Below are 25,752 nucleotides of genomic sequence, written 5' to 3'. Positions count from 1 at the left end.
AGGGGCGGGGTTTCGCGGGAGGGGGCGGGGCTTTGCGGACAGGGTGGAGTTAGTCAGGGTCGGGTGTGGAAAGCGGATTTCGGGAGTGGGCGTGTCGGCTTGACCGGAAAAGTGCGCACTATGCGTGATGACGTACGGGGCGTTGATTGGGAGAGAAAACTGGAGCCGGCGCGTGCGCCGCGGCCTGTCCTCTGTCCAAATCGGTCTGTTGAGCCCAAGGTACGCAGAAAGGGTTGTGAATTGTTATGTTGTTCTCGGGCCAGGGCTGGCCTGGTCCCGCTTCGCCCACTCAGTCTTGCGCGTCCCCCTAGTCTGGTCCTGAGGCAGCGTCAGCTGGAAGGGTGCGGACCCGAGGGGTAGAGACAGGTTCTGGTCCGCCTTCCTTCCTCCTGGTGGAGGCGGCACCCGGCCTTGGAGGCCCGCCTGCGTTTGAGACCCCACCAGGAATGGCTGGCCGAGGAGTTGGGGGAGATTTTGGGGCGGGATGAGGACAAGTGGGTCGGCTAGAGGACGGAGTACCCTGGAGTGGGAATCCCGCCGGAGGCGGGACTGGACGTCCAGGTCGGGCTGCCCCAGCACACCGATCAGAGCTGCCACCCCGCGCCACCATCGGCCCTGAAGCTTCCTTAAGGGATAGCTAAGATGAGGCTGCTGTTGGAATGATCCCCATGCTCATTTACCTCTGCGTCTCAATTACCGAGAGCTCTCGAGGCGACAGGATCCAACATCCACATTGTCACGAGTATCCTCTAGCCCTTAGGTCGGATCTCAGAGGAGCCTAGGAGTCGATATTTTTTAGGTTTAAATTTGCTTCTTGCTGATCTTAACTTTCTTTCACTTAGTGAGCAGTAACCAGCATGTCAGGGTGGGAGTCTTATTACAAAAACGAGGGCGATGAAGAAGAAGAAGAACAAGAGGAGGGCCTTGAAGCAGATGGTAAGTGACTTCAACATGTACTATTCTGTGTTTGGAAGACTTTCCCTGCCTATTTCTGCTGGGTGGCTTTTGCTGTCTAATGGTCTACCCTTAGAATCTCAAATACTTTTCTCTTTTTGAACTTTGCAGAGTAACCCTAGGCTTTTTAATTCAGGTCCTACTCTAGTCAGTGGGACATTCCTAGCCTTAAACGTTGCTGGACACTGGTAGATTGACATTTGTTGAGCTCCAGTAAATGACCCTGAACATTGATATCCTTTGTCTCCTTAGGTGGCTCAGGTAAGACCCTTTCTCACCCAGGAAAGTAGTTTTACTCATTCTAAGACCTCAGCATAAAAATGCATTTACCTTAAAGTAACTGCAGCAACCAAAGAGTAAACATTAGCAACACAGTTACAAGAGTCATTCCCTCACCACAGCCTCCAGGTTTGGGAGTATACATTCAGGCAACACAGTAACACATAGGACAAAGGAAGAGAAATAAGATGTACATGTAATCTACATACTGGTTAATCTAAGTCTTGGATAGAAATTTTTAAAGTGTTTTTATTAAAAGTGAGACACATAGGAAATATAAAATGTAAAAGAGAAGATTTACTGTAATCTATATAATCTACCACCCTAACACAACCACTGCCAGCTTTTTGGCATTTTGCATGTTTCTTTCATTCTGTATATTTCCTAACTATATATGTCTGTTTTTCTTTATATATGATTTTTTATATAATTGTAATCATAGTGTATATACATTTTTCCATTTTATATTTACACCAGTCTTCTTCCGAAAAGAATTTTAAACACATAAACGTAATTTTGTGTTCTTTTTTCTTGTTGTATTATAGATATATCATTCCATGTAACTACATATATATAGTCTTTATAACTCATTTTAAATTTTATTTATTTATTTATTTATTTTTTCCCCCAAAGCCCCAGTAGATAGTTGTATGTCATAGTTGCACGTCCTTCTAGTTGCTGTATGTGGGACGCGGCCTCAGCATGGCCGGAGAAGCAGTGCGTCGGTGTGCGCCCGGGGTCCGAACCCAGGTCGCCAGCAGCGAGCGCGCGCACTTAACCGCTAAGCCATGGGGCTGGCCCCAATATAACTCATTTTAAATGTACTGTAATTTATTCAATCTACCTGCTGTTGGACATTTTAGTTATTTTCAACTTCTTTTTTATTTATTTATTTATTTATTTCTTGTGAGGGAGATCAGCCCTGAGCTAACATTCCTGCCAATCCTCCTCTTTTTGCTGAGGAAGACTGGCTCTGAGCTAACATCTATTGCCAATCCTCCTCCTTTTTGTTCCCCCAAAGCCCCACTAGATAGTTGTATGTCATAGTTGCACAGCCTTCTAGTTGCTGTATGTGGGACGCGGCCTCAGCATGGCCGGAGAAGCGGTGCATCGGTGCGTGCCCGGGATCCGAACCCGGGCCGCCAGTAGCGGAGCGCGCGCACTTAACCGCTAAGCCACCGGGCCGGCCCTCAACTTCTTACTTTAATAAACAACATTGTGGAAAATTTTGCCTAAGGGTTTTTCCATATCTTATTTTCTTAAGATAGATTGCTAAGAGGTAGAATTCACTGGGTCAAAGTAGAATTTTTGTTTAAGGCTCTTGACACTTATTGCCATATTGTTTTACAAAAGATAGGTAATTAAACTTATTGTATTAAGAAGCAGCAGTGTCAAAAAGGGAGACAATCAGACATTATATGCCTTTTTATGAAAAACTCAACATCACCTATGATGTAATCATGCCAGAAAAAGAAAAAAGAAAACTCAAATCTGATGAAACCTCTCTAGGTCTTTAGTAGGAAAGACAAGGACTGTGCTAATCTACAACAAGAGGATGCCCTCCGGAAAATCTAGAGGGTGGAAAACTGTACATGACACAACATCCTGGTTCCTCAACAAAAATTATCGGAGACAAAAGATGGAGGGGGTATCTATAGATTAAGAGGCTTCAAAAACATTTTTTTTTTAAGAAAAAACTAGTGTTGGGGAATGTTCACTCAGATGATAAAACTATAAAGAAAAATAAGTAATTACTAAAAGTCAGGATAGTGAATACTCTTGGGAGGAGGGCGAGTGTTGTAATTGGGAGGGGACATGGAGAGGGCTTCTGGGGTGACTGGCTAGATTCAATTTCCTGATGTGGGTGGTGGTTTTTTGTTTTTTGTTTTCCCCCCCAAAGCCCCAGTAGATAGTTGTATGTCATAGCTGCACATCCTTCTAGTTGCTGTATGTGGGACGAAGCTTCAGCGTGGCCGGAGAAGCAGTGCGTCAGTGTGCGCCCGGGATCCGAACCCCAGGCCGCCAGTAGAGGAGTGGGCGCGCTTAGCCGCTAAGCCACGGGCCCGGCCCGTCGGTGGTGGTTTTAAGGGTGTTCACCTTATAATAATTCAGGTTATACTTTTGCTTAATGAGCTTTTCTCTATTTGTTTTATAAATAAACAGGATAAATGAACACAAGGACAAACAATTCCTTCCATTTTTTTCCCCGTAGGAGAATATAAATATTCAGGAAGAGATAGTTTGATTTTTTTGGTTGATGCTTCTAAGGCCATGTTTGAATCTCAAGATGAAGATGAATTGACTCCTTTTGACATGAGCATCCAGGTAGGACTACCTATTTTTTTAATTAAAAAACCAAAAAAAGTATTAACACCACTTTAAAAAATAGGGAGTCTGAAAAATTTGTTTGTGAATGATAAATCGTGGTTAGCCTCCCAGAATGGCTGCATGTACTTGCAGCTGAAAGAGTAGCAGTGTTGGAGAACAGGCCCATTTTATTCTGAGTTTGAACTTTGGACCCAGGACTATATTGTTGCCATCTTCTGCATTAGCCCTGGTGGTAGAAGTGGGCTCCTCCTTCTGCAGAGATGGGAGTGTAAAAGAAGAAAGGAAGTTCTAGCAATTATGGTGTGGAAATGAGTCCCCTTGTAAGTGATATTTGGAAGTTGAACATTACCAGTAGTTGAAAGGATTATTACAATAAAAAGACAACCTAATTTAAAAATGGGCATGGGACTTGAATATGCATTTCTCTAAAGATATACAAATGGCCAACAAGCACATGAAAAGATGCTCAACATCTTTAGTCATTAGAGAAATGCAAATCAAAACCACAATGAGGCTCCCCCCTCCCATCCCCCAGCTCGGAGCTCTGGGCTGCTGCCATCAATGTTGACTCCTTCCAGCCACCACCCTGATTATCTAGCAGGACCTCATCAGCCTTGATGAGATGTACTCCGACATCTACAAGATCCGGGAGATCGTGAACAGGCTGTGCCTGGAGGTGGAGGGGAAGATGGTCAGTAGGACAAGGGTAACGTTGATGACTCACTCATTGGTGGAAATGCCTCTGCTGAAGGCTCCAAGGGTGAAGGTACCGAAAGCACAGTAATCACTGGTGTTGACACTGTCATGAACCATCGCTTACAGGAAACCAGCTTCACAAAAGAAACCTACAAGAAGTCCATCAAAGATTACATGAAATCACTCAAAGGCAAACTTGAAGAACAGAGACCAGAAAGAGTAAAACCTTTTATGACAGAGGCTGCAGGACAAATCAAGCACATCCTTGCTAATTTCAAAAACTACCAGTTCTTTATTGGTGAAAACATGAATCCAGATGGCTTGGTTGCTCTGCTGGACTACTGTGAGGCTGGTGTGACCCTGTATATGATTTTCTTGAAGAATGGTTTAGAAATGGAAAAATGTTAACAAATTTGGCTATTTGGATCTATTACCTGTCATAACTGGCTGCTGCTTTTCATCCACACAACACCGGGACTTAGGCAGATGAGACTGATGTCATCTTCAGCTCTTCATTTATTTTGATCTTGATTTATTTGGAGTGGAGACATTGGTTTTTTTTGTTTGTTTTGTTTTTTTCTTTGCTGAGGAAGATTCACCCTGAGCTAGCATCTGTTATCAGTTTTCCTCTTTTTGCTTGAGGAAGATTGTCCCTGAACTAATATCTGTGCCAGTCTTCCTCTGTTTTGTATGTGGGTCACCACCACAGCGTGGCTGACAAGTGGCGTGTGTCCACACCCAGGAACTGAACCTGGGCTGCTGAAGCTAAGTGCATTGAACTTAACCACTAGGCCACGGGGCTGGCCCCCTGGAGGCATTGTTTTTAAGAAAAAAACATGTCATGTAGGTTGTCTAAAAAAACCACAATGAAGTATCTCACCCACTAGGATGGTTATAATTAAAAAAAACAAATAAGTGTTGGCAAGGATGTGGAGAAATTGGAACCCTCATACATTGCTGGTGGGAATGTAAAATGGATCAGCGGCTGTGGAAAACAGTTTGGCAGGGCCGGCCCTGTGGCTTGGTGGTTAAGTGCACGCGCTGCGATGCTGGTGGCCCGGGTTCGGATCCCGGGTGCGCATCGAGGCACCACTTCTCCGTTCATCCTGAGGCCGAGTCCCACATACAGCAACTAGAAGGATGTGCAGCTACGACATACAACTATCCACTGGGGCTTTGGGGGGAAAAAATAAAATAAATAAAATCTTTAAAAAAAAAAAAAAAACAGTTTGGCAGTTCCTCAAAAAGTTAAACATAGGCTTACCATATGACCCAGCAATTCCCCTCCTAAATTTATATACTGAATAGAATCACAACAGATACTCAAATCCTGATTCTGCCACTTATAAAACTGTATGACGGTAGAAGAGTTGCTGAACCTCTTGGTATCTGTTTCTTCCTCTGTAAAATAGAATAATAGTACCATACTTCATCAAGTTGTAAGCATTAAATATTTTTGTTTTTTAAATTGAGGTGTAGGGCCGGCCTGGTGGCACAAGCAGTTAAGTGCGCGCGCTCCGCTGCAGCGGCCCGGGGTTCGCTGGTTCAGATCCCGGGCGTGCACCGATGCACCTCTTGGCAAGCCATGCTGTGGCGGCGTCCCATATAAAGTGGAGGAAGATGGGCATGGATGTTAACCCAGTGCCAGTCTTCCTCAGCAAAAAAAGAGGAGGATTGGCAGACGTTAGCACAGGGCTGATCTTCCTCACACACACAAAAATAAATTAAAAAAATAAATAAATAAATAAATAAATAAATAAATAAATTGAGGTGTAATTCATGTAACATAAAATTAACCATTTTAAAGAGTACAATTCTTGGGGCTAGCCCAGTGGTGTAGTGGTTAAGTTTGCACGTTCTGCTTCAGTGGCCCAGGGTTCACTGGTGTGGATCGTGGGCGTGGACCTACTCACTGCTCATCAAGCCATGCTGAGGCGGCATCCCACATAGAGGAACTAGAAGGACCTACAACTAGGGTATACAACCATGTATTGGGGCTTTGGGGAGAAAAAAGAAAAAAAAAGGATTGACAACAGATGTTAGCTCAGGGCCAATCTTCCTCCAAAAAAAAAAAAGTACAATTCAATGGTATTTAGTACATTCACAGTGTTATGCAACCACCACCTCTATCTCGTCCAAAACATTTTGAGTGGATAAACCTAATGTTTTTACATACAGTGGAATATTACTCAGCCATAAAAAGGAATGAAGTACTGATCCATGCTACAAAGTGAATGAACCTTGAAAACCTTATATTAAGTGAAAGAAGCCAGATAAAAGGTCACATATTGTATGATTACATTTATATGAAGTAGCCAGAATAGATAATCCATAGAGAATGCAGACTGGTGGTTACCAGAGGCAGGTGGGGAAGGGAGGAATAGGGAGCAGCTGCTTAATGGGTATGGGGTTTGCTTTTGGGGTGATGAAAATGTTTTGGAACCAGATAGAGGTAGTGGTTGCACAACGTTGTGAATGTACTAAATACCTCTGAATTGTTCACTTTAAAATGATAAATTTTGTTATGTGAATTTCACTTCAGTTAAGAAAACTTCTGTTTTGTGTGCTTCACCAAGAAGAATTGCTAAAGAGTTATTGTATATCTCATGTCTCATATTTTTAGAGTTTGGAATGGAACAGAAACTTCTCATGTTCTAATTTGCATACAAACTTCTTGCAGTTGGTGAATCAGAACATCTTGCATCTAAAAAAATAATTAATAAAAACCATCTTTAACTTTAAAGCAGTGGTTTTCAAACTTTACTTACATCAGAATCACCTGCAGGGCTTGTTAACACAGATTGCAGGGGCTGACCCCCAAATCAGAATTTCTGATTATGTAGGTGTAGAGCTGGGACCAAGAATTTGCATTTCTAGCAAGTACCCAGGTGATGCTGATGTTGCCGGTTTGGAGATTACTCTTTGAGAAGCGCTCCTTTAGCCTTTTTTGAATCACGGACCTCTTTGAGAGCATGATGAAAGCTATGTACCCTGTCCCCAAAAAGATACACTCACAGTTCTACATGTACTTCCAAGGGGTTCATGGAACTCTTGATGCCTAAAGACCCCAGAAGAAAATGTAGTAGTATGTAGCAAATAAATGAGACATTCACAAATGAGCATTATGTATTTGATAAGAAGCAATGAAAAAACATTATCTAAAATTCTATTTTTAGGTTTTTTTTGTTTTTGTGTTTAAATTCTTAGAAACTAAAAGAAGCTCCCACCAAATTTTTGTACAAGTTTATAAACTGCTCAAAGAGTAGATTAAAATATTTGTGGAAATGACTACTTGCCATGCAGATTATTGTCAATGGCTAGACATACTGTAAATTCTGCATTTAAGGAGAAATTGCTATGGAGGAAGGCTGGTTAGAGTCTCAAGCAGGACATGGAGGGAGTCACCATGGTTGGTTTATTCCTCAGCTGTGCGGATTCAGAAACTTAATTTTGGCAGTGATCCCGGAGCTAAATGGGCCACCAGAACTGACCCACACTTCTGAGACACTGATTTACCAGATGCTGGCATTGGTCTCAATAGGTAGATAGACCTTTCCTGGAATACTGATGTCTTTAATTGTGTAATTAAGCAAATTTTATTTCAAAAGATCCTGTTAGTTTTAGACTTATTTTCGGGTTACATATATGTATCATTAGCTTAAACCTTTTATCTATGTAATTATTTTATATATGTAAATTCTATTTCTTGGTATTAAGCCACTTGAAGAAAGGTCAAGTAGCCTTTCCAAACTTAGCCGATTAACTAAGTCACATCAGTGGGGCTCAAATCCAGGTTTTTTGATCCCAATACTAGGCTTTTTTTCCCCCTATAGCAGAGTTGCCTCCCTGAGTATATACATGTTTTAATTCTCTGTTTCTTTTTTTTTTTTTTTTGTGAGGGAGATCAGCCCTGAGCTAACATCTGTGCTAATCCTCCTCTTTTTGCTGAGGAAGACTGGCTCTGAGCTAACATCTATTGCCAATCCTCCTCCTTTTTTTCCCTCCCCCAAAGCCCCGGTAGATAGTTGTATGTCATAGTTGCACATCCTTCTAGTTGCTGTATGTGGGACCCGGCCTCAGCATGGCGGGAGAAGCGGTGCATCGGTGCGCGCCTGGGATCCGAACCCGGGCCGCCAGCAGCGGAGCACACACACTTAACCGCTAAGCCACTGGGGCGGCCCTAATTCTCTGATTTCTTATGGTAGGGTTTGCTTATATTTCCATTATATACCTACCACACTCTGCTTTTTGTTATAGCCTAATATACATACCCATCACTCTCACTGTGAGTTTCCTGAAGGTAGGGCTCACGTCTTATTCTAGAGCCATGTATAAATTCAGCAAATATATATGGAGCACCGACCGTGTGCCAGGCACTTATGGAGCTTAAGTTTAGTGGCAAGTAGTTAAATATTAATTGAATTTTTATTTTTATTTTTTCAGTGTGTCCGGAATGTGTACACCAATAAGATCATAAGCAGTGATCAAGATCTCTTGGCAGTAGTGTTCTATGGTACCAAGAAGGACAAAAATTCAGTGAATTTCAAAAATATTTATGTCTTACAGGAGTTGGATAATCCAGGTCAGTAGTATTCTAAGATTACCTTTTCCTTCATGTGAGAAGGTCACTACCCTGAACAAAGAGGGATGTGGAGAAGGAAGCGGGTGACATCTTGACTAAGAGTATGCTTTCCTGCACAAGGATGTTCTTACCGGAGTGTGGACTTTTGCTTTATGGATTAAACAGCTCTGGGATGAAAAAGGGACCCTAGGTCTTTCTGTTAGCCTTGTAAAGGGGGCCACTGACCCTGCTCTGATTTTTCTGTCCATTTGATTCTCTGTCTCTGATCAGGTGCTAAACGAGTACTGGAGCTTGACCAGTTTAAGGGGCAGCAGGGGAAAAAAAAATTCCAAGACCTGATTGGCTATGGGTATGACTACTCACTAAGTGAAGTGCTGTGGGTCTGTGCCAACCTCTTTAGTAATGTCCAGTTCAAGATGAGCCATAAGAGGATCATGCTGTTCACCAATGAAGATGACCCGCACAGCAATGACAGTGCCAAAGCCAGCCGGGCCAGGACCAAAGCAGGGGATCTTCGTGACACAGGTGGGCATTTTCCCTGCTCTTTTAAATTGGCACTTAATTTACTGTTTCTTTATAGTTGATGTCACACATTTGCTTTTCACCATTCAGAATAAAATGAGAATAAAGTGAAGCTGGGGGAGACACCTATGTAACTTTCCCACTGAAAATGGCCAGGCCATGAGCTGTCTAGAGGACTCTACCAGAGCGAACTTTTCTTGACTTTCATGCTACCATGAATGGTGGTTATTTGAATAAGTTATCTGAAGTCATTATAGCAGCTGATTCCCTTAGCCACTTTCTCTAAGTCCTGAAAATGTTAATAATCGATCTAGTTCTTCAGAAGCTTTTAAAAGCGTGTTTGATCTTAACTGAAAAAAATTCTTGCTGAAAATTGTGTTTCCCCTTACTTTTGTCTTTCCTTGCCCCAGGTATCTTCCTTGACTTGATGCACCTGAGGAAACCTGGGGGCTTTGACATATCTTTGTTCTACAGAGATATCATCAGCATAGCAGAGGATGAGGACCTAGGGGTTCACTTTGAGGAATCGAGCAAGCTAGAAGACCTGCTGAGGAAGGTTCGCGCCAAGGAGACCAAGAAGCGCGTGCTCTGCAGGTGTGTACTGAGCCTGGGCCAGCTGCCCGCAAGTCCCCTACCTAATCAACAGCAGTGCATTGCTTTCACCTCCCTGGCTACTTAACTCTGGGCTGTGCCTCTCTGTGTTCCTCTAAAATACTTACTATATCTCAGGATAGCACAGGCGATTTGCTTCTCTTTCTCTGGAAAGAGCTGGTATGCTATTTCTCCAAAATAACACAGCTCTCCACTTCCTTGGGGTAAACAGTTGTGGCCTAACAGTAGCCTCAGTTGCACTCACCAGGATAATGTCTGCTTGCCTCTCCTCTGTAAAATGGGGCTAACAATAGTACCTTGTATAGAGCAAAAACTCAATAAATGTTAGTTATTATCGTTGTTGTTAAAATTGGTATTCTGATTTCTTACAAATTTGAGACCAATAGGAACCAGATTGTTAGGTTACCTTCTTTTAGAGAGCTTTGACATTAGAATCCTAAGGGCCCCTTAATGTTTCTTGCTAAATAGCATCAGGCTTTCATTTTAGACTAGTTTCCTCAGTATAGGGGAATATGACCATTGGTAGTTTTGAGCAGTTTTCAAGAGATTACTGATAATTCTAGAAAAACTCATGAGTTATTTTAAGGAAACCACGAGGCAGCTCACGGCTGCAGTTGTAGTTTTGTCATTGCTCTCCTTTTCCCCCTTGGAACTATTTCTCTTTCCTCTAACAAGCACCCTGTCACCTCTTCCCCCTTCCTGAAATGATAGAATGTTGTTATTACTACAGTTTGGAAATCTACTACACATTTTGATGGGGATGTCAGGGAGCATAAAATAGTAGTTAAATGTAGGTCCTGGAGTCAGATTGGCTTGGATTCTAGTCCTGGCCCCTTTGCTGTGTGACCTGGGGCAAGGTATGTCATTTCTCTGAGCCTCAGTAAAATGGGAGCAAAAATGGTACCTCCTCATAGGACTGCTGTGATGATTAAGTGAGATAACTTAGGCATAGTGCTTGGCACATAGTAATTACTTACAAATCTTAGCTATTCTTATTATTTTGTGCAAGAGTCATTATAAGATACTTGCTATAATTAATAATAATTTGGAGCTATTTGAGAACTAATAATGCCTTAGGGCTAAGGCCTAGAAAATTGTTACACTTGTTCTTGCTATAATCAAATAATAGAATTATTTTAGGGGCCCACCTGATGGCGCAAGTGGTTAAGTGCGCGCGCTCCGCTGGGCGGCCCGGAGTTCACTAGTTCGGATCGCGGGCGCACACCGACACACCACTTGTCAAGCCGTGCTGTGGCGGCGTCCCATATAAAGTAGAGGAAGATGGGCATGGATGTTAGCCCAGGGCCAGTCTTCCTCAGCAAAAAAAGAGGAGGATGGGCAGATGTTAGCTCAGGGCCGATCTTCCTCACAAAAAAAAAAAAAGAATAGAATTATTTTATTGCAGGGTTATTGTGTGTCAGGCACTGTCCTAAATTCTTTGTTAACATAGTAATTAACTCATTTAATCTTTATGACAACCCTTTAAGGTAGATTGAAACCTACCCATTAGTAACATTTATTAACCTTAAGACATTTAAGATGAAATTAAACATATTAAGCAACTTGTTTTACACTGTGGGCTTCCACATTTTCCTTTCTAAGGTATGACATAATTCATATGATGTTACACTGTAACTTTATCTTAACTTAGAGTTATGACATTTTTAGGGTTGAAAGGTAGCTTAGTTTATAAATGTGAAAATTTAAGACATGGTAGGGGGAGTAATGGATTTGTTATTTTGGGTTAGAAATAAAACCAAGGTCACTTGAAGCCAGAGTGGACCACATTGACCAGTGCTTTTTCCCAGGATATTAAAATTTAGAGGACATAACAGTTTTTAAAAATTACTTTTGGAGGGCCGGCCCCGTGGCTTGGTGGTTAAGTGCGCGCACTCCGATGCTGGTGACCCGGGTTCGGATCCCGGGCGCGCACCGAGGCACCACTTCTCCGTCCATCCTGAGGCCGAGTCCCACATACAGCAACTAGAAGGATGTGCAGCTATGACATACAACTATCTACTGGGGCTTTGGGGGGAAAAAATAAATAAATAAAATCTAAAAAAAAAAAATTACCTTTGGAGTTAGCTCTCCTTCAGCAGGCTTTAGACAACCAAGTTTAACACCTAGTAAGCCAGAATAAAGTAGGAAGCCACCAAACGGCTGGTGTTGTTAGTAATGCCCATGTGTTACTAACACTCATCTGTGGGCCACATCATGCATTTCCAAGCTGATCTGAAGGCATGTTAGGTGCTTGTTCCAGGAACCAAAATTTCTAGTTAGGGCTTTGCCTAAAACCAATGTTCTTTCCACTGTGCGAACCAATATACCTTTGAACTAGCTAAAACTTGTTTAAACATGTTCTCTTCTTTAAAATAAATATTTACTGCTAAACATTCCACAAGCTTGGGTTGTTAATTTGAGACCTTTCTTCTATATGATAAAGGTATATAAAGGTATAAATTTCTCTCTGAGCACTGTTTTAGCTGCATCCTATACCTTTTGATACATTGTGTTTTCACTTTTATTCAGTTCAAAATAATTTTAAATTTCTCTTGTGATTTGTTCTTTGACCCCCTGGATTATTTAGAAGTGTACTATTTAATTTCCAATTATTTGAGGTTTTTCCAGATTTCTTTCTGTTGTGGAACTCTAACTTAGTTCCTTTTTGGGTAAAGAACATACTTTGTATGATTTCAATCTTTTTAGATGTATTTAGACTTGCTTTGTGGCCCAGCATATGGTTTATCTTACAGAGTGTTCCATTTGTGCTTGAAAAGAATGTGTAACATAGGTTATTTTTGTGTTCTGCTTTTTTTCGTAATATCATATTGTAAATATTTTTGCACATTATCATTATTACAAAACACATTTTCAAGAGGTCATATTGCTGCTTAATTGTTGGTATAAATACTCTGGAGCAATGTGTCATAATGGAAAAATACACGAACAGAGGGTGTAGTATTGGAACGAGGGTGGCTCCAGGAACCTAGAGAGTAAGAACTAATGACAGTGTCTTTGGGTGTCCCTATCAGAAAGCATCTCCTCCAACCATATCCTTCGTTGGTCACTGCTTAAGACCCAGACTCTCAGGAGAGAAGATCTAATGGCCTGACTCTGGGTCAGGTATACCCACCACTTGGCCAGCACCTTGATTAACATTCCCCCAAACTGCAGTAGGGGAAGGGTGGTTCCCAAAGAAAAATTGGGGTTTCACTGTTGAAAGAAGGAGAAAGGGATACTAGACAAGCAGAAATAACAGACAATCAATACAGTACTTATAGGGTTATTATGACAATTAAATAAGAGAATAGCTGTAAAGAGATTGGTATAGTGCTGGGCTCAATAAAAACAATCATTATTATTCTTATTACAGTACATTCTTTATCATTATTTTAAGTAGTTAATATATTCTGAAACTAATTTTTGTGGTATAGACTCTGAGATGGTATTATAGCAAACTCCATTATATTAAAATGTGTTATATTATAAGACCTAGTTTAGGATTATTGGAGAGACTAAAACAAATTAAGACTTGCGTACCATGAAGGAATTTTAGACAGGAAAGTATAGTCTTTCAGTCTATGCTTTTATTTTTCTCTTCTCCAGGTTGAAGTTTAAGCTCAACAAAGATATAGCACTCACTGTTGGCATTTATAATATGGTCCAGAAGGCTCACAAACCTCCTCCAATGAAGCTTTATCGGGAAACAAATGAACCAGTGAAAACCAAGACCCGGACATTTAATGTAAATACAGGCAGTTTGCTTCTGCCCAGTGACACCAAGAGGTCTCAGGTAAGCCTGCTTTCATACTGAATTTTGTCCCATTGAAGAGTTAACATGAAGGGAAGACATCGATCAGCCTAACCAGTTAAATAACTTTCATGTGTGCATCTTTCTAGCCAAGCTGTTAAAACACAAAGTCATTACTCTTTGGAAGTATGGCATCTAGATTAGTGATACCTTGAGAGCTAGAAAGTTAGAACCAGTGTTTGAAAGAGATGTCAATGAAAACTTCAGTTCCTGATCACTGAGCATGTGCTGCTCTGAGTCTAACAGTCTAATTCCTTGCTCGGGTACAGGAGCAGAAAATGCTTTATAGTCAACTAGGGAGATGAGGAGGTAGGGACAGTGTGGTAAGTATGAAGTGCACTCTTTTTTTGGGGAGAGAGAATTTTTTTTGCCAAACTAACCAAATTCTTCCTGTGCTTTGAAATGATAAACATATGCCTTTCTTAACCTATAAGACAGGCTTAGAATGCAGAACATTTATCTTTCCTCATCTTCTCACTTTTATTCAATCTGTAGAAGGATTTGAGATCTAAAATTAAAATCAAATGAGTCATCTCTCCTTTTTAATTATGCCAAATGTGGGAAAGAATCTGAGGTTTTGCATAAGTTCAGGACCTAGAAGGATCAACTAAGTGACTAAAATTAAATATCACTTCGATTCAACCCATGAGATGTTTTTGGAGCACAAATTTCAAGCCAGAGGGTTTTGCCCTACTTTCTGAAGGAGAAGAAGACAAGAAATGCCTCTTCCATTTTGGAAGTAACTAGTTTTCCATGTTGGTTTATTCATAGCAGTAGCTCTTCAGGTCACTGAGTTTCTTTCTTTCTTGATCCAGTGTGCCCATAAAAAACCTTAAGGGCTCTGTTTCTGTTCATAAAACTGAAATTTGACTCTGTTACTAATCGCATATCTAGGATCAACACGCAAACATTAAAGTTTGGAAATAATGTGTGGGTGTGTGTGTCTGCCTCCCACACTAACTGAGACCTAGGACAGCATCTGACATAGGTCCTCTCAATAAATAGGTGTGGTTTGAGCATCCCTTGTGTGTAGGGATGATGCTGAGAGTTCGGTACATGCTAGATGAGGGAAGGAATAAATGCTTCAAGAGCATGGCCTTTAGCACCAGACAGATCTGAGCCCAATTCAGTTGTATAACCTGGAGCAAGTTACCAACCATTGAGCTTCAGTTTACTCATCTGTGAAACAGAGTTTTTAATATCTACAATGGATAAATTGGATGACAAATGTAAAGTGCCTGGCCAGCACTCAGTAAATATTAATTCCCAGTGGTAGGAGGAAGGTGCCCCTGGTGAGCCATCTTCCTGCTCCTTAGAAGAAAGCTGACTTGAACTTACTGGTGTCGTGTGGTAACCATTTTGCATCTCCATGTAGCCTCTCTATGTGGCTCTTGTTGTTCCCCTCCTTTAGACCTATGGGAGTCGTCAGATTGTACTAGAGAAAGAGGAAACAGAAGAGCTAGGACGATTTGATGAACGAGGTTTAATTCTCATCGGTTTCAAGCCCTTGATAATGCTGAAGAAGCACCATTACCTGAGGCCTTCCCTGTTCGTGTATCCCGAGGAGTCCCTGATAAATGGTAAGTGGCGTAGTCCAAGGAGAAGTGAATGAGTAACACACAAGGCAGTATATTGAGCAGCATTTTCTAAATGGGTGCTGCTTGGAAACTGTATTTCATGCTCAAATAAATTTCATGTATTTTCATGTATTTCATGCTCAAATAAATTTTGGTAATGTGGGACTAAGCAAAGTTAAAGAGATCTTTTGAGGACCTATAATACATTGATATGCGTTGTGAATATCCCAGAGGGGATATGGAATTAGCATTTTTAAAACTTACTTGCTGGGCGGGCCCCGTGGCTTAGCGGTTAAGTGCGCGCGCTCCGCTGCTGGCGGCCCGGCTTTGGATCCCGGGCACGCACCGACGCACTGCTTCTCTGGCCATGCTGAGGCCGCGTCCCACATACAGCAACTAGAAGGATGTGCAGCGATGACATACAACTATCTACTGGGGCTTTGGGGGGAACAAATAAATAAATAAATAAAATCTTTAAAAAAATAAAAAATAAAAAAATAAAACTTGCTATGGAATTCTTTCTCTGAGGCATCAGATAGAGAGTTTGGGGGAAAAAAAAACCCAGCTTCTTCCCTAGTGTTGACAATTGAAGATGATATGAATGTGGCCATTGTGTTTATTTGTGCTGTCCAGACCTGTATTCCTCTGTGCTGTAGCTACTGAACACCCCTGGATTTGACCTGATTGGTTTTCCTTAGCAATGGGGCTTATGTCATTAGCCTAATGTCGGTAGAAGTGAACTGACATTAATAATTCACATTCGTAAATGGAGTATTTGAGGCGTCCAAACCTCTTATTCCTTTCCTTTCTCTTCCTTTCTGTGCCTGTGCTGCCCCCACTTTCCCCTCAGCTCTGGGTCCATCACCTCTTACCTATTGAAATATCATAAGCCCTTTTAAGAAAATGGAAGAGAAGTTGTAGATTTATGACGTGCACTAAGAGGAAAGAAAGGAGGGGACGCCTTTATGATGTAGACCACCGGGACATTTGTATTCCAGGGAGCTCAACCCTGTTCGTTGCTCTACTCACCAAGTGTCTGGAGAAGGAGGTCATGGCAGTGTGCAGATACACCCCCCGCCAGAACATCCCCCCTTATTTTGTGGCCTTGATACCACAGGAAGAGGAGCTGGATGACCAGAAAATTCAGGTTACTCCCCCAGGTATGTGGAGGAGAGATTTTCAGTGTCTCTGAACCTTGCTCAGGCTTTGGAGTCACACTCATGGGATCCCAACTTAGACCTGCTAGACCAGAGTCTCTAGGAATGGGGGGCTGGGAAATGTGTATTTTTAAGGTTTCATAGGTGGATTTGATGCACAGCCAGGTAAGGCTGCCAAATATGATTGTGCAGTGCACAGCATGCATGTACAAGGCATGTACAAGGCAGCTCTGCAGCCACGGTCGAGAATTGACTGCATAGGGACTGTTTGCAGGTTACTGACACGAGGTCATGGGGTCTCACTGCTGACACCTTTCTTTACTCAAAGCCATTGTTTGGCAGCCTTGTGATGTTTGATGTTTGGTTTATCTCCTGTATACACTGAGGCAGTGAAGTAGAGTGGAAAGACCATGGGTTTTGAAGTCACACTTGACTTTATCTTATGCTTATATGTCTGAAAGTTTACTTTCTTTTGTTTCAGGCCTATCTCTGCCACTTGGTAGGGGGCCAAGTTGGGCAAATGATTCAGCCTTTCTGTTTATATTCCTTATCTGTGAAGATGAGAATTCTGGAACAGCTTTCTCTCAACGTTGTTTCACATTTGAAATAAGTTAATAAACATATAAGTGCTTGTACAAAGTACCCAACAGATGGTAGTCTTCCGTCTTTAACCATGCTAATAGAAATTAACTTTATAAAGTAACTCTTTGGCCATATTATATTTCTAACCCTGGTCAGCAGAATGCTCGGGAATAGCTTTTGTATGTCAGTTATTAAGTTATTGTCTCTCAGCTCCAAATTCACCCTTTTATGCTCTGTGCTGCTGATGCTGAGATTCTCCAAACCCAATTTCTCCTTTGCCAGCAGGCTGTCGGCGTGGCTCTGTTAATAGCAGGTGCTAGAGGGAGACATTAGGGCAGGGGGCAGCTAAGGGACTTGCTCCTTCCTCTTGCTCAGTGCTGTCAGCATAGCCAGCAAGGTCCCTTCACCTGGCAGCAGCAGTTGGTTCCAGTCTCTAGATTTTTCAGTCTTTCTAGAGCCAGCCAATAACTGGAACAAGATCAGCCTGATAACCCTTACTTCTTCCCTTTCAGGACGTGGTCGGCGGTGGGGAACAAAGGAGAGTGGTTGAAGCTGAGAGGAGGGCCCAGTGGAGCTGGAACTTAGCCCTCCAGGGCAGGGGCACTGTCCAGCTGGCTCTGTGTATATCAAAAAAGCTGGAGGCTGGAACCAGCTGTTGCTGCCAGGTTAAAGGCCCTGGCTGGGGCAACACTGACAGCAATAGGAAGTACGTGGGAAGGAGCACCCCTGCCTTTGAATCTCCATCTGGAGACTCCTGGGGGAGTCTGTTAGGTAGATGTTAACAGGTGATCAGCTGGTAAAGGAGAGATGGGGTTTGCAGGATCGCAGCCCCAGCTTCATAGGACATAGAGGATGAATTTGGAGCTGAGAGACAAACAACAACTCAATAACTGAAGCCTTTCATTAAGTCAAGCCTCAGAAAACTTACCTCCCTTCTTCAGGCTTCCACCTTGTCTTCTTGCCCTATGCCGATGATATACGGAAAGTGCCGTTTACTGAAAAAGTCGTGGCAAACCCAGAGCAGGTAGACAAGATGAAGGCTATTGTTCAGAAGCTCCGCTTCAAATACAGGTGAGTAGTGGGTCAATCTCAGGCTTTCTTCTGAAACTGCCTCCTGAGTTGAAAGTCTTCGTAGAAATTCAATTTAAGTAAGCATAGACCAAGAGAACGTGATTTTACTCTTTTCAGTTAACTGATAGATTATTGCTTTTTAAAAGCTATATGGAGAATGGAAGGTCTTGTATTGAAGACTCCGGAATTGTGCTAAATGCTTACAGCTGGTTGACCTGTTGTGTTATGCGTAGAAAGCCAGGTTAGTTGAGCAAGTTCAAAAAAGCAGCAGTAAGAAGATTGTTAGTTGGCCTTTTGCTTGATAGTTTGTGGTTACACAGTGAATAAAGGTAAATAAATCCAATGTAAATTGTTACAAGATTAAAAGAATGATTGTATAATTCAAGTCATTCCCTCTCACATGCACAGAGACTCTCTCTCAGAACCTGCGTAATGTGACACCAAACATAATTTTTTTCACATTTCATTTGTTATCTTTAGGCTACTTCCTTATCTCTGTCTACCTCTGGGCAAAGTATGTAATACCTTCCTCCTCTAAATGTAACCTCCTGGTGGTCCTTTATTGGGCAAACAGAAGCATTATTAAGATTCTGCCGTGTGCTAGGCACTGTTCTAGATACAGTTCCAACAGTATCTCATTTATTCTTCATAGGAACCCTGAAAGCAAGGTTTTATGCCCATTTTACAGATGAAGAAAGTGAGGCTTAGAGGAGTGAGGCAGCTTGCCCAGACTCACCCAGATGGAAAGAGCTGCTTCTGACTCTAGTTTCTTTCTCTTTTTACTCCCATGCTGTTGCTGAGTATGGGAAGGAAGAATGTTCATTATCTCCGCATCCCCACCATCCCTCCTTTGTCTTTTCTCTATATTTACATGGCCCTGTCTCCTCCATTTCTGGCTCTGCCCATAGCTTCCAGTGACAGATAGGTGGGCAGGTATTGTCTGCTTTTAAATTAGCTTTTGGATCTTTTAGCATCAGATAATAAATTGAAAATTAGAGAGAGAGAAGTTGATTGAAGAGACAAGATTCCCAACGGTTCTTTTTGGTATTTTTCTCAGCTGACCTTGGACCTGTGCTAGGGTTTATTTAATTTTACTATTTTATTTTTGAAATGTTTAAGGTTTTATTTTTAAATTTATTTATGTTATTATTATTGTTTTAATAGAAGTGACAGCTTTGAGAACCCAGTGTTGCAGCAGCACTTCAGAAACCTGGAGGCTTTGGCTTTGGATTTGATGGAGCCTGAACAAGCAGTCGATCTGACATGTAAGAGGGCTGGGACTGAGTTGGGAGGACGTTCTTTCTGTAGGAGGCTTTCTTATCAACTTCACTTTGGACCAGTAATGTGCACGCACCTTCTAAATACTTAACCTTGTTGTCCAGACCATCTCTGTTTGAGAGATTTTCTAGACCAGCTTAGACTACCTGGGCGTGGATTTGGGCGGTTCTGCAGTGAGAGGAGGAGAAAGTGCCAGGCTTCTGAGACCTGCTTCTGAACGAGGCCACTCCATGACTGCATGTTAGTAAAAGTTAAAAAAATAATCTGTAACATTTATTGAGTGCTTACTGTGTGCCAGGCACTGTTGTCCTATGTGTTAACTCATTTACTCCTTATAACTATGAGGTAGGCGCTGTTATTGCCCTTATTTTACAGAGAAGGGAGTGATTTGCCCAAGGCACTAAGTAGTAAGTGGCGGATCTAGGTTCAGAATCCAGTGAGTCTCGCCCAGAGCCCTTGCTCCAAACAGACTGTGGTTATTGCCTCTCCATCAGACTGCATACTCTGCCCTGAGAAAATCTACCTCGTGTTCCCCAGCATCGAGGAGATTTGTCTGCCTGCTAGGCTGAGGTTCTCTGAGCTCACTGCTAGTCCCTTTTTTGACTGTGATTCTCATGTATTTCGTAAGGGGACGCATGAAGTTTAGTGGTGTAAGTAAATATCTACTGGGAAACAGACTGGATTTAATGAAGACTCCTGACAGTTGTTGAAAAGATCAGAACAATTAGTTTGGCCTGCTTAGCTTCCGCGTTATTAATGATTTCTTTTATAGTAGACAAAATAGCCCCAGCGTTAAAAGCATGAGAGTTATTGGACCTGTGTTATAGTGGTGACTGTTGGATCTGGTGGAAGAGGAACCCTTGAGTTAAGCAGCCCATCTCTTCCTTTAGGGCCGTTAGGCAAATCAGGAAGTCAATTGCCTCGTCTCTAGCAAGATGGCGAAGGGCACAGGCTTTGGAAACAACTGATATAGATTTGAATTCCAGCTCTGCCACTTGTTAAATTGAGTGGCCTTGGGAATACAGTTGGCCGTCCATATCCGAGGATGCAGAACTTAACGTTTACAGAGGGCACACTGAGGAATTTGAGCATCCGTGGATTTTGGTATCCACAGGGGGTCCTGGAACCAATCTTCCTTGGATACCAAGGGGTGACTGTAACACTTACTCTCTCTAAGACTCGGTTTCCTTATTGGTAAAATAGAGATAATGATACTGATCTTATGAGGTGTGATATAGGCCCTGACACTCAGGAAGTGCTCAGAACACCGTTATTCTCCTTTGTTCCACAGCACTCTCTCCACTTCCTCTCTGGGCCTCACCGTCTTGCATTCTGCCTTCCAGCCCAGTAATTTTACTGAAAGCTCTGTTTTCTCTTCCCACTTCTATTTTCAAAACAGTTTTCACTGCTGTAGTATTTCCTGTAGCCTGAATGACTCAGGTTCCTATCCTCAGCCTTCTCTTGTCTCCTTTCTGTTGGTTGTCTTGTCCACTCCCACAAGCTCAAGTATCACCTCATGTCTCTGACTCCCAAACCTGTCTAGCCCTGTCCTTTCTTCTAGGCTCTGGCTGGAGTTTCCAGCTGCCTGGTCGACATCTACTGTAGGACCTGGATATCCTGTTGCTCAAACATCTGATGCCTTGACTCTGCTCTTTTACCTCCCTCACTCACTTCTAATCAAATGTGTGCCTGCTTCCCTCTGACACATTGATTTGGTTTTCTTTTCATAAATAACTTATCGAAGACTCAGAATTGTTCTCTCACTTTCTTCTTTTGGCTTTGTGACACCATACTGTCTTGGTTTTTCTCCTATACCTATGGTGAGCCTAAGACTCCTTTGCTAGACCTGTGTCCCTTTTTTCTCCTCTAAACACGGGAGTGGGCTAGGTGATCTTGGGCCCCATCTTTCTCTGTTATTTCCCTTCTCCCTAAGTGGCCTCATCAGGCTACACCAGTGGTTCTAAATGTGGTCCCTGGACCAGCAGCGCTGGCATCACTTGGTCACTTGTCAGAAATGTAAATTTTGAGCCCTACCCCAAGCTGACTGAATCTGAAGTTCAGGTTGGGGCCCAGCAACCTGTGTTTTAGCAAGCCTTCCAGGTGATTCTGAGACATGATTCTCTAGTGCGTTGGTTTTCAACTTTGGCTATACAAAAGAATCATCTGGGTTGCTTTTAAAAATCTGGCTCTTCAGGCTCACTCCAAACCAATTAAATCAGAATTCCTGGGGGTGGGATTTGGGCATGAGTACTTTTTAAAAGCCTCCAGGTGGTCCCCAGTTTGGAACCAGAGCTCTAGCAGCGACTCCTATAGCCTGGAACGTGGGGCTTCTGACATGGCAGGAGCACAGTGTGGCTGTGACATTGTGCCATCTTCCAGGTACACCAGAGGACAGGACCCCCCCCTCACTACTTTGCAAACGTGGTTGCGTGAGGATGTGTTGAGACACTCATCTCATCACCCTTGCCCTTGATGTGACACAGCTCACGTCAAAAGTTCTACAAACTGTGTAGTTGTGAGGTAACAAAAAAGGAAACAAAAATATTATCTTTCCCCAAAGCCTCCTTTTCCTATTGTATTTGTCTTAGGGAATGCTTCTGCCATCCCAGCCACTCATCTCCTCCCTCCTGCCCACCCACCCCTCACATTCCATCAGTAAATCCTGTCATTCTATCACTTTCTCACAGTCTCATCGTCTGTCGTCCTCGCCCCCCCCCACACACACACTGCTTCAGCCTCCTGTCTTACCCTCCTTCTATTCATACTCCACACAGCTGTCAGGGTGATCTTTCTAGAATGTAGATCTGATCACGTCACTCCCCTGCTTATAGTCCTTCAAAGTTCCCCAACTATTCTTAGGATAAGGTCTCACCCCTGGGCCTTATCATGTTTGGAATAGTATCTGCCCAAGGAAGAACACTCAGCTTTCCAGACTCTGCTGCAGAAAGTCTTTCCTAACCCCTCCTCTGTTCCTGTGTGCCTTGTGCAGTCCCTTCTTGCGTGGCATTGCCCAGCTCTACTGCATTTATGGATTTTTTGAGGACGATTTGCCCCGAGCTAACATCCATTGCCAACCCTCCTCTTTTTGCTGGAGGAAGATTCGCCCTGAGCTGACATCCATGCCAGTCTTCCTCTATTTTGTATGTGGATCGCCGTCACGGCGTGGCTGCTGATGAGTGGTGTAGGTCCATGCCCGGGAATTAAACCTGGGCTGCCGAAGCGGAGCATGCCAAACTTAACCACTAGGCCACGGGGCCAGCCCCCCACATTTATGTTTTTACCACCTCCTTCCCCCAACTAGACTGGAGCCCACTGAGGGCACGGACTCTTGTTTGAATCCCCAGAATCTAGCCCAGTTCTCAGCTCCCCACTTCCCAGCCGTTTGACCTTGTGCAAGTAATTTAACCTCTCCGCTTTCCTCCTCTGTGAAACAAGGGGACAAGTTTACCAACCCAGAGGTTGTTCAGAAGGGTTAAATAAAAATAATAACTTGAAAGCTTTTAGAAGAGGGCCTAGCTGTGGTAAGTGCTCATTAAATGCAGTTGTTGGAAGGTACTTAGTAAATGTTGGAAAGACTTTATTGAATGTTTCATGGCCCCTTCCTCAACCTCCCCCACCCCAGCAGTTAGGTGCCTTCTCCTCTGGTCCCCAGAGACTTGGAGCTGGACAGGGAGCCGGGGCTCATGACTCATCTGGCCACTCTTCTCATGTGTTGATTTTCCAGTGCCCAAGGTGGAAGTGATGGATAAAAGACTGGGCTTCCTGGTGGATGAGTTCAAGGAACTTGTCTACCCCCCAGATTACAACCCGGAGGGAAGAGTCCCTGTGGGAAAACAAGGTGAGGGGCTGGGTGTGGACGTTCAGGGGGTTATTTTAAAAAGTTGCCTTTCTGGTCCTATCACAGAGGATAATGTCTCTTCAGAAATTTCTATACAAACCTACATATTTACACATGCAAACAGACATTTCAGCACAAATGGAATAGTATTCATGTTGTTTTCTAGTTTATTTTGTTACTCAGCTATATATGGTGGACAGTTATTTATATCTACCTCATTAAAAAAAATAAGGCTACAAAGTACTTCATTGGATAGAAGTGCACAGTTTATTCAACCAGACCTTTATTGATGGATATGCTGCAGTGAACATGAACCACCATTGTATACTTGTGTGAACAGATCCATAGGATAAATTCTTCTTAGCAGAGGAATTGCCAGGTCAAGGTGTCGATATTTATTTTTTTTTTAATTTATTTTTTATTTTTTATTTTTTTTAATAATTTTATTTATTTATTTATTTTTCTCCCAAAGCCCCAGTAGATAGTTGTATGCCATAGCTGCACATCCTTGTAGTTGCTATGTGGGACGCGGCCTCAGCATGGCCGGACAAGCAGCGCGTTGGTGCGCGCCCGGGATCCGAAGCCGGGCCGCCAGCAGTGGAGCGCGCGCACTCAACCACTAAGCCACGGGGCCGGCCCGGTGTCGATATTTAAAATTCTGATAACAATTGCCACTTTACCTCTGAAAAACATGATGTGATTTATACCCTACCCAAGAAGGAATGGGTGTGTTTCCCTATCCTCTCACCAATCCTGGACTTTATATATGTTATGATTTGTTTAATTTAATTTAATTTATTTTTTGTTGGGGAAGATTCATCCTGAGCTAACATCTGTTGCCAATCTCTTTTTTTTTTCTAATGTGAGCTGCTGCCACAGCATGGCCACTGATAGGTAGTGGTGTGGTTCCGCACTGGGGACCCGAACCCAGGCTGCCGAAGTGGAGTGTGCCGAACTTTAACCACTAGGCCGTTGGGGATGGCCCCTATTGTTTTTATAATTTTATTTATTTATTTATTTTTTTCCCCCAAAGCCCCAGTAGCTAGTTGTATGTCATAGCTGCACATCCTTCTAGCTGCTGTATGTGGGACGCGGCCTTAGCATGGCCAGAGAAGCACTGCATCGGTGTGCGCCCGGGATCCGAACCCGGGCCGCCAGCAGCGGAGCGTGCGCACTTAACCGCTAAGCCACGGAGCCGGCCCGGGGCTGGACCCTATTTTTTAATTTTCACAAAAAATAATAGAGGGGAAATGTATCTTGTTTTGGTTTGCAGTTCTCCAGTTATGAGTGAGCTGTAGTTTTAGTGAACTTTTTTTTTCTGTGAACTTCCAGTTATTGGCCTTACCCATTTTTCTGTTGAACAGTCCTTTTTCTTATTGCTGGACCCAAAGTACTCTACTGTGACTCACATTTTTCAGGACAGCACGTTGTGCTATCTGTTTTGGGAATAGTTCTGGCTTGAGATGTAATCCTTTTGGCCATCTTTGGTCAAGTAAAGCCAAATTTGGGCCTTGCTTGCCTAAGAGACCCATGCGGAAGTGGAGCTGTGAGAGGTTAGGTTGGTGGTCGTGGTGCTTTCTCCCTTTGGCATCAGAAGTGACTCCTCTAGTGCCCTGTGTGAACTGCTGTCACAGCTCTTCACATCTGTGCACGCTCTAGTGACTGACTTGTTTATCTCACTCAGCCTGTACGTTCTTATCACCTAGCATGGTGCCTTGGTACTTAACACGTGCTTCTGCTTTTTGAATGAAGGAAGGAAGAAATGAATGACTTACTCACCTAGAGTGAGCAACAGCTTTGAGCCAATAGACGGCACTCACACTACTTAACTTCTTCCTAGGTGTGATACATTTTTGATTTTATGCTTAAATGAAGTTGCCTTATCAAGACACCTATCTTGCCCATGGTGTTCTAGGTAGGTGTCGTAGCTTTATGGAAAATGGTTAACTGCAGCCCACATCATGTGAGGGTCCCCGTGCAGTGTAGCTGGGATGCCACCGATAGCATTTCCAATCACTCTCCTCTGACCTTTTCCCCCAAATGATGAAGATTCTGGAAACAAAAGGCCCAAGGTGGAGTTATCTGAAGAGGAGCTGAAGGCCCACGTCAGCAAGGGCACGCTGGGTAAGTTCACTGTGCCCATGCTGAAGGAAGCCTGCAGGGTGTATGGGCTGAAGAGTGGGATGAAGAAGCAGGAGCTGCTGGACACGCTCACCAAGCACTTCCAGAAGGACTGACCAGAGACCATACAGCCAGCCACCCTCCCACACTGTAGCTAGGCTGCCTGGTTTTCTTCTCGTCAAGTTAGAAAATGTTTCTCCTGAGCCAGGAAGAGTCCGCCTGACAAAAGCCTAGGACTTTACATTTCTGAGACTCTCTGTTGCCGTGGAGACAGTGTAGCCCTCCCACTTTGCTGTGCCTTATTACTCTGCTGTCGGAATAAAGAGCCCTAACTTTGTACTATA

The 25,752-nt window shown here is 43.0% G+C and overlaps 1 protein-coding gene and 1 pseudogene across 4 annotated transcripts; both read left to right on the top strand.

Moving 5' to 3' along the window:
* Window positions 1–145: 145 nt before the first annotated feature.
* Window positions 146–25,752, top strand: XRCC6 (X-ray repair cross complementing 6). Of its 4 annotated transcripts, XM_087448845.1 has the most exons (13): window positions 146–219; window positions 843–936; window positions 3,446–3,558; window positions 8,701–8,839; window positions 9,110–9,364; window positions 9,772–9,955; window positions 13,580–13,766; window positions 15,196–15,364; window positions 16,360–16,521; window positions 18,042–18,171; window positions 19,336–19,436; window positions 23,174–23,287; window positions 25,337–25,752. In XM_087448845.1, the coding sequence occupies exons 2-13, from the start codon at window positions 858–860 to the stop codon at window positions 25,522–25,524; spliced, it is 1,821 nt and encodes a 606-aa protein (XP_087304971.1). In that variant the 5' UTR covers window positions 146–219; window positions 843–857; the 3' UTR covers window positions 25,525–25,752. The 4 variants fall into 4 exon arrangements, with proteins under 4 accessions (XP_087304971.1, XP_087304973.1, XP_087304972.1 ...); XM_087448847.1 differs by lacking the exon at window positions 3,446–3,558; XM_087448846.1 differs by lacking the exon at window positions 23,174–23,287.
* On the top strand, window positions 4,168–8,654 carry LOC147913714 (translationally-controlled tumor protein-like; annotated as a pseudogene).

The sequence above is a fragment of the Ceratotherium simum genome, chromosome 25, assembly GCF_057802395.1.
Source record: "Ceratotherium simum simum isolate JZ-2026a chromosome 25, ASM5780239v1, whole genome shotgun sequence".
NCBI lineage: Eukaryota > Metazoa > Chordata > Mammalia > Perissodactyla > Rhinocerotidae > Ceratotherium > Ceratotherium simum.
The sequence above is the reverse complement of the archived record's forward strand: the minus strand, read 5'-3'. Positions and strand labels throughout refer to the sequence as shown.

Coding starts and splice junctions, on each gene's coding strand:
- XRCC6 (XM_087448845.1), top strand. CDS start 858: ATGTCAGGGTGGGAGTCTTATTACAAAAACGAGGGCGATGAAGAAGAA. Junction 9,365..9,771: donor AGGGGATCTTCGTGACACAG/GTGGGCATTTTC, acceptor TCCTTGCCCCAG/GTATCTTCCTTGACTTGATG. Junction 9,956..13,579: donor AAGAAGCGCGTGCTCTGCAG/GTGTGTACTGAG, acceptor TCTCTTCTCCAG/GTTGAAGTTTAAGCTCAACA.